This window comes from Saimiri boliviensis, chromosome 4 (assembly GCF_048565385.1).
Source record: "Saimiri boliviensis isolate mSaiBol1 chromosome 4, mSaiBol1.pri, whole genome shotgun sequence".
Classification (NCBI taxonomy): Eukaryota; Metazoa; Chordata; class Mammalia; order Primates; family Cebidae; genus Saimiri; species Saimiri boliviensis.
In genome coordinates this window covers 142,530,051-142,543,985 of record NC_133452.1, presented here as the reverse complement: position 1 = coordinate 142,543,985, position 13,935 = coordinate 142,530,051, and the positions used below count along the sequence as shown (strand labels likewise).

Genomic DNA, 13,935 nt, shown 5'->3' with positions numbered 1-13,935 from the left:
TGTGATTTCTAGGCTATATAATTGGTCTGCAAATTTTTTCAAATTTTGGCAAACGTTCAAAAAAATTTCCAATATATTTACTGAAAAAAAATCCACCTGTAAGTGGACCTGCACAGTTCAAATGAGTTGTTCAAGTGTTAGCTATAGTAGTTCGGGGCCTGTGTGAATAGGAGGATCTCAAGAGGGTGTCCATCAAAGGATGATGCAAACTCATTTGAAACAGGATGGAAGTGGCCAGGCGCGGTGGCTCAAGCCTGTAATCCCAGCACTTTGGGAGGCCGAGGCGGGTGGATCACAAGGTCGAGAGATCGAGACCATCCTGGTCAACATGGTGAAACCCCGTCTCTACTAAAAATACAAAAAATTAGCTGGGCGGCACGTGCCTGTAATCCCAGCTACTCAGGAGGCCGAGGCAGGAGGCAGAGGTTGCGGTGAGCCGAGATCACGCCATTGCACTCCAGCCTGGGTAACAAGAGTGAAACTCCGTCTCAAAAAAAAACAGGATGGAAGTAAACCATACAAAAGCTGGGGAAGGGGGTGCTATGGTCTGAATCTTTGCGCCCCTCAAAATTCATATGTTAAATTCTAACCCCCAAGGTGATGGTATTACATAGTGGGCAGGTCTTTGGGATCAGGTCATGGGGGCGGTGTCTTATAAACTAGGGCTGAGGGAGGCCCCGGCCCTTCCTCCATGTGAGGATGCAGCAGAAGGTGCCCTCTATGAGCCGGAAAGTTTTCTCCAGACATGGTATCTGCCTTGATGTTAGACTTCCGAGCCTCCAGAACTATTAGAAATAAGTTTTTCTGTCTATAAGATACCCAGTCTACAGTATGTATTGTTGTTATTGTTGTTGCTGTTGTTTTGAGATGGAATCTCGCTCTTGTTGCCCAGGCTGGAGTGCAATGGCACGATCTTGGCTCACTGCAGCCTCCATCTCCAAGGTTCAAGCGATTCTCCCGCCTCAGCCTCCCGAGTATCGGGGATTACAGGTACCTGCCACCACACCGGCTAATTTTTGTATTTTTACTAGAGACGGGCTCCCACCATGTTGGCCAGGCTGGTCTCGAACTCCTGATCTCAGGTGATCTGCCCGCCTCTGCCTCCCAAAGTGCTGGAATTATAGGCGTGAGCCACTGCCCCCGGCTCCAGTCTACGTATTTTGTTATAGAGGCCCAAATAGACTAAGGCACATAAATGTCAGCAGGAGGCTGTGAAAACTGTCAGCCTGGGAAATTGCCAAAGAACCCACACAAACGCCCCCAGGAGACAGTCTGCTTTTGATAGCTGCCACTCCCTGAGGGCACAAATGCCAGATCACAACCTGAGATTTTACCACCTGAAAAAACTCCACAGCTGCTCACCCCAACCCCCGCCACCCCTACCCCGACTCCGATCAATCTAACAGAAGCTGGTGAGGGAGGGGTTGGAGCAAGGTCAGAGAAAAGAAACTCACCTGGTTTCTGAGTCTAAATAAGGCCAGAGCAGCAGGGAGCAGAGAGATTTTAAAGTAGATGAGAGTTTAAAGTTTGGATTAGGGTGGACTTTTTATTTTCTGAATATGACCAGGAAAGCTATGAGATCTACCTGTAATTTCACCCAAGGTGAGGAAAGGGTCAACAGAATGGGTCAGAAGGGGGAGCTGTGAGAAAAAAAGAAAATTATCTTCTGTTTACTCTCTACCAAGTTCAGCCTCAATAAGCCCTTAAAATATGTTTGAAATTTTGACAAAGACTTCCAAGTTTTCCTTCAAAAAGCCTGTATCAGGCCAGGTGTGATGACTCACTCCTGTAATCCCAGCACTATGGGAGGCCCAGGCGGGAGGATTGCCTGAGGTGGCGAGTTTGAGACTAGCCTGACCAATATGGAGAAACCCCGTCTCTACTAAAAATACAAAATTAGCTGGGCATGGTGGCAGGTGCCTGTAATCCCAGCTACTCTGGAGGCTGAGGCAGAAGAATCGCTTGAACCTGGGAGTCAGTGAGCAGTGGTTGCAGTGAGCCGAGAACACACCATTGCACTCCAGCCTGGGGACAGAGTTAAGACTCCGTCCCCCTCAAAAAAAGCCTGAATCCATCAGGATGCCTTTAATAATGTGAGAAAGTGCTAACTTTTCTACATGTTCACATTCATATCAAATCATTCTAAATTTGACTGATACCATGGTCTAAAAATATCTCCTTTTTATTGTTTTTTTGAGACAAAGTCTTACCCTGTCGCCCAGGTTGGAGTGCAATGGTGCGATCTTAGCATGATCCCAGGTCAAGCAATTCTCCTGCCTCAGCCACCTGAGTAGCCGGGATTATAAATGTGTGCCACCACACCCAGCTACTTTTTTAGTATCTTTAGTAGAGATGGGGTTTCACCATGTAGGCCAAGCTGGCCTCAGGATCTGCCCGCCTCGGCCTCTCGGGATTATAGGCATGAGCCACAGCACCCGGCCTAAAAATATCTCCTTGTTGCTTCTTTTACTTCCTTGATGACCAGAGTGTTTGAACATCTTTTATGCTTATTGATGATCTATAGCTAAATCTTGTGAATTGCCTGTCCATATATTTATTCTATAAGGTTACTTATATTTTTCTTGATGATTTATGAGTGTACTTTATGTAATGTGTAATGTAATCTGGATATTAGGATTGATTCACAATACTCTGGATTCAGGGGGTATGGATTCCTCAGAATACAAATGGCCAAATTTGCCATCATGGTTTAAAATCATTACACCAATACCTATCTTTTATCCCGAAACTGTCTTTTTTTTTTTTGAGAAGGAGTCTTGCTCTGTCACTAGGCTGTAGTGCAGTGGCGCGATATCGGCTCACTGCAACTTCTGCCTCTTGGGTTCAAGCGATTCTCCCACCTCAACCTCCAGAGTAGCCGGGATTTCAGGCACCTGCCATCATGCTCTGCTAATTTTTGTATTTTTGTGGAGATGGGGTTTCACCAGCTTGGCCAGGCTGGTCTTGAACTCCTGACCTCAGGTGATCTGCCCGCCTTAGCCTCCCAAAGTGCTGGATTACAAGTAGGAGCCACCTTGCCCAGCCTCGGAATTGCAACTTAATCTCTATGGCAGCTGCTATTTTGTTTCTGAAGTTAATGAGCACAGGTGGCTGCCGCTACCTTTGTCCTCCACTGAAGCAGGAACAATTCAGGAAGCAGACTCCACCCAATTCTGCAAATCACCCCCCTTATCAATGACCCTGACAGAATTTCAGGAGTGGCAGGCCACTCCAAACTGCAAAAAGTACAGTTTGCTTATAATCCCCAGGAGGAAAGAAGATATCCAGCTTCTTCCTGGTGCAATCATGGCCACAGGAGGAAGGAATAGCAGGAAACAGAGCAAAGGATGGAAGTTCAAAACCCGACTTTCCACTTGAAAGTTCTCTCCCTAATCTTAAAATCAAATCTAAAGCTTAAATTATAAATGTAGCAGCCTTTCCCTCTCGGTAACCTCTCCATTGTCCCACAGGTAAGCTTTGTCTAAAGAGGAGGATTAGGCATAACTTGGCTCACAAAAGACTATTTCTGCAAAAGGAACCTGAAGAAGCAATGGTTAATCAGCACATGAGTAAATTCCAGAATACAGAAGTCCGTGGAGGGGGACATGTGCCTGGAGGGCAAATCACACCTGTAACTTAAAGTACAAGTTCTGGCTGGGTGCAAGGGCTCCCACCTCGAATCCAAGCACTTTGGGGGCAAAGGCACGTGGACCACTTGAGCTTGGCAGTTTGAGACCAGCCTGGGCACCATGGAGGTGGCGGGGGGGTGCGTCCTTACAAAAAATTAAAAAATTAGACACTGCAGTGGCAATTCGCCTATAGTCCCAGCTACTGGGGAGGTCGAGGTGGGAGGATCACATGAGCCCAGGAGTTTAAAGCTGCGGTGAGCCACGATTATTGTAAAGCAGGAGCGGCCACGAACAAACCTGCGAAGGAAGGGGCTTTTTATTTGGCTGGGAGTCTCAGCAGACTCTAGTCTCAAGAACTGAGATACGCCGGGCGCGGTGGCTCAAGCCTGTAATCCCAGCACTTTGGGAGGCCGAGGCGGGTGGATTACGAGGTCGAGAGATCAAGACCATCCTGGTCAACATGGTGAAACCCCGTCTCTACTAAAAATACAAAAAATTAGCTGGGCATGGTGGTGCGTGCCTGTAATCCCAGCTACTCAGGAGGCTGAGGCAGGAGAATTACCTGAACCCAGGAGGCGGAGGTTGCAGTGAGCCGAGATCGCGCCATTGCACTCCAGCCTGGGTAACAAGAGCAAAACTCTGTCTCAAAAAAAAAAAAAAAAAAAAACTGAGATTCCCGACTAGAAAATCCTGGCCTCTTTTAAAGGCTCACAGTCTTAGAGTGTACATGTGAGAAGGTCGTGATCGGTGAGGTAAGCGAGGGGTGTGCGACTTAGGTGGGGGTCTAAGCCTGATTAAGCAAGAACAATGCCTTCAGGGGAAGATTCCTCCACACCATGCCTGTGATCTGGGTGGGGGGAGGTGAGGGGGTGTTGATCTTTAACCTCCAGTCCAGCTAGTGGCACCGGTTTTATCCCCTCCAAGGACCTTGTGCCTTCTATTTTCAACGTTTACTTCTTTTGAAATGCAAGGCTAAGGGGAAGTGGTCTTAGAAGCTTAAGAGGAAGGAGTCTCCTTCCTCAATTGCAACCCTGCACTCCAGCCTGGGGAATAAAGTGAGACTCCCTCGCCCCACCCCCCCACCGCCCCCGTGTCAAAAAAATAATAAACTAAATAAAATAAAGAGTAAGTTCTTAATTGCGGCTAAAAGTAGAGGCAGTTTGTATGAAGATAAAGTGTATGCTTACTGAAAAGAACTCACGCCCACCCTCTACCCACATACATTTTTTCTTGTCCTCTTCACTCTTATAAGAATAAAGCTTCTCCATCAGGTGATTAGGAAGCAGCTTGTGGAGGTTAGACAGTACCTCAAAGGTGTGACACAAAACTTCTGGCTGGGCATAGTTTTTTGGTTTCTCACACTTGTCAAGGAGTGAAAATTTTACCTCGCGGGAGCTGCTGCTGGCTGTTCTCATGATGGCCGGTGGCGTCACGGAGAAGAACAAACGGAGAACATGAGGAGAGGAGGGGCTTGCGATTGTTCTCCCGGCAAGCTTTCCTCTGTCTCCAAGACAAGGTGGAGCGGACTTTCTGACCTCTTATTGCCCGGCATTCTGAGAGTCACAATGGCCCAGGTACTGGTCTGGAACCCAGCGTGCTCATCCTGCATTCAAAGCAGAGGAAATCAGCCCATTGAAAATATCCTGCCACGTCATTCGGGGACTTTTGGCAGAAATTCCACTCTTGTGTCTGGACGTGGACAATTTCTGGGGGAAACTGAGAGCTTTGTTAAAAGGAAGAGGGGAAAGTGGGGGCACACATATCCAGTGATATTTTCCCATCTGGTACTTTGTAGAAGCCTTCCTCCCTGTATGTACCTAATTAAGGCTCCACAGACCTACGAGGTCCCAAGAGAGAGTAGTTACATCAGCACAGTCCTCAGCAGAACCGAGGAAAGAGCTTCATCGTCCACAATTGAGGAAATGCCCAGATTAACACAGGTAAGAAGCCAAACTGCTTCGTTTACTCATCCACAGAAAACAAAGTAAACAAATGCTCAACCAGAGCTTTCCCGGTAAGAAGCCATTCTCCATTGTAGACCAAAAAGCAGAGAACAATAGAAGTATTAAATAATCTTAAATCACCACACTTTTTTTTTTTTTTTTTCCAGATGGAGTCTTGCTCTGTTTCCCAGGCTAGAGTGCAATGGCGTGATCTTGGCTCACGGCAACCTCCACCTCCTGGGCTCAAGCAATTCTCCTGCCTCCACCTCCCGAGTAGCTGGGATTACAGGCATCTGCCACTGTGCCTGGCTAATATTTGTATTTTTAGTAGAGACGGGGTTTCACCATCTTGGCAGGCTTGTCTCGAACTCCTGACCTCATGATCCACTCACCTCAGCCTTCCACAGTGCTGGGATTACAGGCATGAGTCACCACACCTGGCCTAAAATAACCACACTTGATAGCACAGCCCAGAACAAGCTAAAAGCTGCCAAGAACTAGTATCAGATTTGGAACACAAATGCAAATAACAGGGTTTGTTACAACTACTTTTAGATTTCAGCATGCTCCGCCAGGAGCCAGGCTCCCCATAATTGCTCTACTCTTCATGAACCAGCTGGAGAACCACACTGCAGGCTGGTGAGCAGCAGAGAAGGCGTGTGAGCCTAGCACACCATGTCATGCTATGGCAAACTCCGGAGTGTGGGCCAGCTTTTTATCAACCTTAAAAACCTTTGGCCAAGACTATTAAAGCATCATGATTATATCATATGATACTTTAGTGGCCAGAGCAGCAGATATAAAATTCCATTCATATATATAAATATATATATATATATGAATGGATAAGGTCTTGCTATGTTGCCCAGGCGGTCTCCTGACCTCAAGCAATCCTCTTGCGTCAGCCTCCCAGGGTGCTGTGATTATAGGCGAAAGCCACTGTGTCTGGCCCATCCCATTTCTTACCTTTCAACCTGCAAACTCAAAAAGTAAAGCTTTAAAAAATGAAAATAAAATACTTTAAATGCAAGTACATATTTAAAATGTGTTATATAACCAACAAGAACCATTTGAATTCAATGTGATTCTCATAATGTTACAGGTGTTTTGGTGGGGAGAAGGGGAGTAGAATATTCTGGCAGCTAGAAGACATATCCTCAGCTTCTTTCTTTCAAGCAAAGTTGAGTGCATTCCTCTAAACCCTCATTTATATAAATAGCAAAGAACAAACCATGTTTTAAGCCATTCAACATGCCAAGGAAATGATCTCCTAAAACGTAATTCTTTACACTCCATGTAAATTGACTCATATATTCGTAGTCATTGCTTTCAATAGCAACTGATGGAATGTTTATAGTTATCTGACCCATGCTGACCTTGGCTGAAATCTGAAGTAGGTCACAATTATTAATTTTTTTTTTTTTTTTTTTGAGATGGAGTCTAGTTCTGCCGCCCAGGCTGGATGGAGTGCAGTGGCATGATCTTGGCTCACTGGAACATCTGCCGCCTGGTTTAAGTGATTTTCCTGCCTCAGCCTCCTGAGCAGCTAGGATTATAGGTGCCTGCCACCACGCCCAGCTAATTTTGTGTTTTTTGTAGAGATGGGGTTTCACTGTGTTGGCCAGGCTGGTCTCAAACTCCTGACCTTGTGATCCGCCTGCCTCAGCTTCCCAAAGTGCTGGGATTACAAGTGTGAGCCACCACACCTGGCCTAAATTTTGTTTTTAAATAAACTATCAGATGAAAATATATACATATATGTATATTTTTTACAATGAATGACACTTCTTCTAGGAATCAATCTCATTCATTTTCTCTAATTACAGTATGGTTAAAGAACACTGTTTAAGATGGGAGACATCCGTCACGAATGACACTTGGCAAATATTCTGCTGCTAACCAGCTGTGTGATCTTGATCTGAGTCAACCAGGTCTCAGCCCATGGTGCTAATATTCTTTGATGGAACAAATGCTTTCATTTTGTATTTTGTTTTGTATTCCTCTTATTTCCAATTCTTTTATTCACTGGCTAACAGATTTACCTTTTCAAAACTGGGCTTCTAATATGTTATTATTTTCTCCCGAGTCTTTTCTTGTGATAAGAGCCGCATGCTGGGCCAGCAGCCCGCGTAGGTGCTAGCAGTGTATTATTAACTAAATTGATCCCGCAGCGCAGCAGCTGCAAGACTCTGGGTTGTTTTTCTAGTTAGGCTGATCTTTTATTCATGACTTTTAGGTGAATGCAATTCCTTTTTCTGTTCCTAAGAGGGTTTGTGTCTCCAGAATACCTTCCCCTTCCCCACTGCCATGGTGGATATGACAAGATCAGCTGGCTTCCAGAAGGCAAGGTGTTCAGTAATGTTTGAACAAAGAAGATTATCTCCAAGTTTTTAAAGGAAGGCATTCTAAAGAAAGTATTCCATTCACAACAAATGAGGTGGGGGGGTCTGAGGATCAGAAAGGGGATCCAGGGCCGGGCGCAGTGGCTCAAGCCTGTAATCCCAGCACTTTGGGAGGCCGAGGCGGGTGGATCACAAGGTCAAGAGATTGAGACCGTCCTGGTCAACATGGTGAAACCCCGTCTCCACTAAAAATACAAAAAATTAGCTGGGCATGGTGGTGCGTGCCTGTAATCCCAGCTACTCAGGAGGCTGAGGCAGGAGAATTGCCTGAACCTAGGAGGCGGAGGTTGCAGTGAGCCGAGATGGCGCCATTGCACTCCAGCCTGGGTAACAAGAGTGAAACTCCGTCTCAAAAAAAAAAAAAAAAGAAAGGGGATCCAAGCTATACCTTTCCTGGCACCAAAAAGTAAGTTCCGACACTGAAACTTTAACCAAAATTTAATGTGAATTTGTGACATAACGCTAGGAAAATATAGTTACAGAGTATAGGCAGAAATCAAGTCTTTTTTTTTTTTTTTTTTTTTTTTTTTTGACGGAGTTTCGCTCGTTACCCAGGCTGGAGTGCAATGGCGCAATCTCGGCTCACCACAACCTCCGCCTCCTGGGTTCAAGCAATTCTCCTGCCTCAGCCTCCCGAGTAGCTGGGATTACAGGCACGCGTCACCATGCCCAGCTAATTTTTGTATTTTTAGTAGAGACGGGGTTTCACTATGTTGGCCAGGATGGTCTCGATCTCTTGACCTCGTGATCCACCCACCTCGGCCTTCCAAAGTGCTGGGATTACAGGCGTGAGCCACCGCACCCAGCCTAGAAATCAAGTCTTAAAGGAGAAATTATATGATTGAGAATTTATTCAAAAGCACTAGTTGCAGCATATGCAGATGTGGGATTCACTGATTGATGTGTTTATTTTGCTTCCTTTTGGAAATATGTTCATATCCATCACTATCACATTGGTTTCAGGAATCAATAGTTTTTAAACAATATTTCCCATATTTTTCCAACAAAATGATGGCCTTTCAAATAAGACATTGCTATGGGAACAGAGTGTTAAAGGTTAATTTTTAAAACTTCAAATTGTAAATGTTTAAATATATATATATATATATATATATATATATTTTTTTTTTTTTTTTTTTTTTTTTTTGAGACGGGGTTTTGCTCTTGTTACCCAGGCTGGAGTGCAATGGCGCGATCTCGGCAACCTCCGCCTCCTGGGTTCAAGCAATTCTCCTGCCTCAGCCTCCCTAGTAGGTGGGACTACAGGCGTGCGCCACCATGCCCAGCTAATTTTTGTATTTTTAGTAGAGACGGGGTTTCACCGTGTTGACCAGGATGGTCTCGATCTCTTGACCTCGTGATCCACCCGCCTCGGTCTCCCAAAGTGCTGGGATTACAGGCGTGAGCCACCGCGCCCGGCCTTAAATATATATTTCTTAAAAAGGAATTATACAAAAACAAGAAAAGATATTTAGGATGAATGCTCGTAGAATAGAGTTGTAAATCAGGATAAATTTGCCACTGCTGAAAGACAAAGCAGTTGCTCAAAAAAGAAAAACAAAAGACTAGATCGCTAAACCGTATGCTAAATACAAATTGCCCATAATTGAATTGAAATATTTCCCACCGACTTAGCATCTTATTTGAGAATAAAAATGTGTATTATTTATTAGAAAATATTGTCCTGACTTTCAGAGAATGTCGCTTAATTATATTGAACAAAATTCTGCTGTAGGGTGGGTGTGGTGGCTCAAGTCTGTAATCCTAGGACTTTGAGAGGCTGAGGAGAGTGGATCACGTGAGGTCAGGAGTTCAAGACCAGCCTGACCAATATGGTGAAATCCCATCTCTACTAAACATACAAAAAAAAAATAAGCCGGGTGTGTGGTCTGTGCCTGTAGTCCCAGCAACTTGGGAGGCTGAGACAGGAGAATTACTTGAACCTGGGAGGCAGAGACTGCAGTGAACCGAAATGACACCACTGCACTCCAGCCTGGGCAAAAGAGTGGGATTAGCCATGACCTTGGCAATTCTAAAAAGAAAAACAAAGGGAGATGAGGGCAATTGCTGGGTAATATCAAAACGTGAAAGATATTGAAGGAGGTAGAGTGAAGAAGAAGACTTTTCCCTCTAGAATAATTAGAAACTAAGTAATGTTGCTACTGACACGTCTTTGCATAACCCAGGACAATGAAAAGGAATGTATGTCAAGGTGCTTTCCAAAGTAGTTATGTAGTAGTCAATGTCATGGCCTTTGTTATAGGAGGAGAAACTGAGGTGGACAGCAAGCCGTACTTACTGGACTACTTACTAACTGACTGGCCCAACCAAGGCTTGCCTTTGTCTCCTTAGCCTGCCTCCGTTGTTATTAACTTAAGAGCTTGTTAAATGCCTGAGATGGAGAGCATCTGCCTCATCCTACTGTGTTTATGAAAGAATGGTTTCGCTCGGGATCAGCTAATGAGGTGCAGGTTTAAAGTAAGCCAAGCTGAGAATACTGCTAAAAACGGAATCCTGAGCATGGCCATGAGATCGCTGGAGGTGTAGGGGCTGAGGGCTTGGCTCTCTGAAGTTTGCTAAAAAATCAACTTGCAAAAGGCAGAGTAACTGGGGAAAAGGCATACAAATATATCTGGCATGTGTGTACACATGAGAGTGTACAGAATGAAAACTCAGAAAAGGCCGGGCGCGGTGGCTCAAGCCTGTAATCCCAGCACTTTGGGAGGCCGAGGCGGGTGGATCACGAGGTCGAGAGATCGAGACCATCCTGGTCAACATGGTGAAACCCCGTCTCTACTAAAAGTGCAAAAAATTAGCTGGGCATGGTGGCACGTGCCTGTAATCCCAGCTACTCAGGAGGCTGAGGCAGGAGAATTGCCTGAGCCCAGGAGGCGGAGGTTGCGGTGAGCCGAGATCACGCCATTGCACTCCAGCCTGGGTAACAAGGGCGAAACTCCGTCTCAAAAAAAAAAAAAAAAAAAAAAAAGAAAACTCAGAAATATAGGGGAAAGTCTCCATGTTTATGCTTAGGTTCAACAAAGTATAGACAACTGTGTAGAAAGACGACTGGACAAAAAGGCTCTGATCTGGTGCTAATAGCCTGAGTGGGGAAACCCAGCAAGGCCTGTCTATCTGAATTCTTGGCCTCTCTGAGCAGCATTCCTGCCTTCTGGATATGGAGCAGGGCCCTCTCTGAAATGGGGGTCTTATGACCTACAGTCAAACAAGGTAGGTCAAGTAATTTCTTTATGGCCAGTTTTTACACAGAAAGGCCAAGGGAAAATTGAAGTCATATTTTTAGGTTTTATGGCTGGCTTTGGGGGAAAACCATTCTGATTTCTGTAACCTGCATTGGAGAAAAGGGATTTTAGTTTCTCTGGCTAGCCTTGGAAGGAGACTGGGACTGAGAGACAGGAGGGCAGAAGATCAGAAAAAAACTTTTGCTTCTGAGGCTATTTCCAAAGTTGGGGTAGTGTTTACCAAGCCCCAACAGAAGGAAAGTGCATTCTCTTTGGCCTTGGGATTGATGTTAAGCTGGATCTGAGCTGCTGTAGAAAATGACCCACTGTCCAACATCCTACGCTGGGCCAGAGCCAGATCAGACCCACAGGTTTGGAGAGGGCACCATTTCCAAGTTGTTGCTTTTATATTTCACACCACCAGAGTCGAGCACATTTGCAGTGAGGGCAGGGCCAGCCACAATTTTGATGCTGATGTCAAAGCATTCAAAAGTCTCCAGAGAAAGGAAGACCAGTTGAGTGGGGGTGATAATATGAAAGGAACATTTTTAAGAATAAGTTTTGTTAAGAAAAAAAAAAAGAACTTAGAGGATGTATTTATGGATGACAAATCTCAGAAGGACTCTAAGGGATCAGGAATCAGTCTGAGTTCTGAAACAAAAGAAAAAGGCATGAATAGAAACATAAAACAAGGAAGATAGGAAATGTGTAAGCCAGATATGTGGAATTCACACACAGGCACACATAATTTCTGTTTCAAGAATGTTTGTAAAAAACCATTAGCTGGGAATACATGGACCCCAATATTTACTCCCATTCACAATTTTTCTACTAATTTTAAGTTGAGAAAGGTTACCGAATACATCTAAGGCTCAGGTTACTCAATTATAAAATAGTAATAACTAGGCTGGGCACAGTATTCCCAGCACTTTGGGAGGTCAAGGTGGGCAAATCACCTAAGGTCAGGAGTTTGATACCAGCCTGGCCAGCATGGTGAAACCCATCTCTACTAAAAATACAAAAAAATAGGCGTGGTGGTGGGTGCCTGTAATCCCACCTACTAGGGAGGCTGAGGCAGAAGAATTGCTTGAACCGGAGAAGGGGAGGTTGCAGTGAGCCAAGATCGCACCATGACACTCCAGCCTGGGTAGCAGAGAGAGATTCTGTCTCAAAATAAATAAATAAACAAATAAATAAATAAATAATAGGAATAACTAGTGGTACCTGCTTCATTGGATTATTAGGCATATACCTCAGTTAATCCATATGAAATGTTCCACACCATGCCTGGCCTCTAGTCACCACACCATACATTCCAGAAAATCCTATTTTTGCAATACTTAAATCAATTCAAACATTTATTGAGTGCCGCACCTACTACAGTACATGCCAGGCACTCTGTTAGATAGAATATGGGCTGATAGTCACCTTCAAGGTGTTGAAAGAGAATGAGATATTGTAAATGAATAATTATTATAACGAAGCAAGGGTCCTGGAGGAGATAGCAATTGACTCATGTTTTCTTTTTGTATTTTTTTCTAGCAATTTACTCTTCCTGAGTAGTCAAGAAAAATGACTTGTGAGTTAGAACTATATAACTAGAACTTGACAGGTTTAAAAATAAAAAGGAGGGGCCGTGCGCCGTAATCCCAGCACTTTGGGAGGCCGAGGCGGGTGGATCACGAGGTCAAGAGATCGAGACCATCTTGGTCAACATGGTGAAACCCCGTCTCTACTAAAAATACAAAAAATTAGCTGGGCATGGTGGCACATGCCTGTAATCCCAGCTACTCAGGAGTCTGAGGCAGGACAATTGGCTGAACCCAGAGGGCGGAGGTTGCAGTGAGCCGAGATCGCACCATTGCACTCCAGCCTGGCTAACAAGAGCGAAACTCCATCTCAAAAAAAAAAAAAAAAACAAAAAAAAAAAAAATTAAAAAATAAATAAATAAAAATAAAAAGGAGATAAAAAGGAGGTACTATTATAGGAAGAGTAACTGATTTATGCCCTGGAGGAGAGTGCTTAGGAAAATTGTACAGCATCCGATGTGCTTGATATGTTGTGGGCACTGGAAGAATGATGAGCAGGTACCTGAAGGATGGCTGCGGAATTTGGGTTTCCTTCTTGAGGCATTAGGAGGCAGTTGAGCAGGTCTGTATTTTAGAGCAGCAGTATAGTGAACAGCTGAAGGAGGAGAGGGCCTTGAAGGGAAACCTCCAGAGAGCCTGCAAGGAATGAGGTTCATTTACTTACATGGATCATCCTTCTACTGTGTGCCCAGCACAGTTTTAAAGGGTTGGAGGTATAGAAATGAACTAGATAAGCAAGGCACCTGCTTCCATGGAGTTTTATATTCTACTGGGGAGAGACAGACAATACAAAAACAAACAAGTAAACAGAATTAGCAGGACTATGAGGATTACAAAGAAGTAAATAAAACAGTGTCATGAAATAGAATAAGGTAGGTGGTAGGTGGGAAGGGCTTCTTTAAAGGGAAGGTCTTTCTGAGGAGAAAGTGGAAATGCAGAGGAAAGAGACAGGAGTCAGGGATCAAAGACCTGAGAAACCCTTGAAATTGTGTTCAACATCTGGTAAATAAATGTATTTTTACAGGGAGACTCTCAAAGGGGCATGGCCATGATTTCATCCCCCCAAAATGATGTATAGTATTCATTTGCTGTACTTACATATGTAATTGTGTTTAAAATTTATCTCTATATC

At 44.5% G+C, this 13,935-nt stretch overlaps 1 protein-coding gene across 2 annotated transcripts in view; it reads right to left on the bottom strand.

Annotated features, from left to right (window-relative positions):
- Positions 1-13,935, bottom strand: part of LOC101042888 (testis expressed protein 56) — a 74,658-nt gene that overhangs the window by 59,930 nt on the left and 793 nt on the right. The window contains exon 2 of one of the 2 annotated variants that reach the window (XR_012517412.1): positions 4,852-5,232. Coding sequence is in view for 1 of the 2 variants with exons in the window: in XM_074398397.1 (XP_074254498.1) it covers positions 4,852-5,044 (193 nt within the window). In the remaining variant the exon portion in view is untranslated. Of the gene's footprint in view, positions 1-4,851; positions 5,233-13,935 lie in introns of those variants that run through there. The other variant, XM_074398397.1, reaches the window with a different exon arrangement.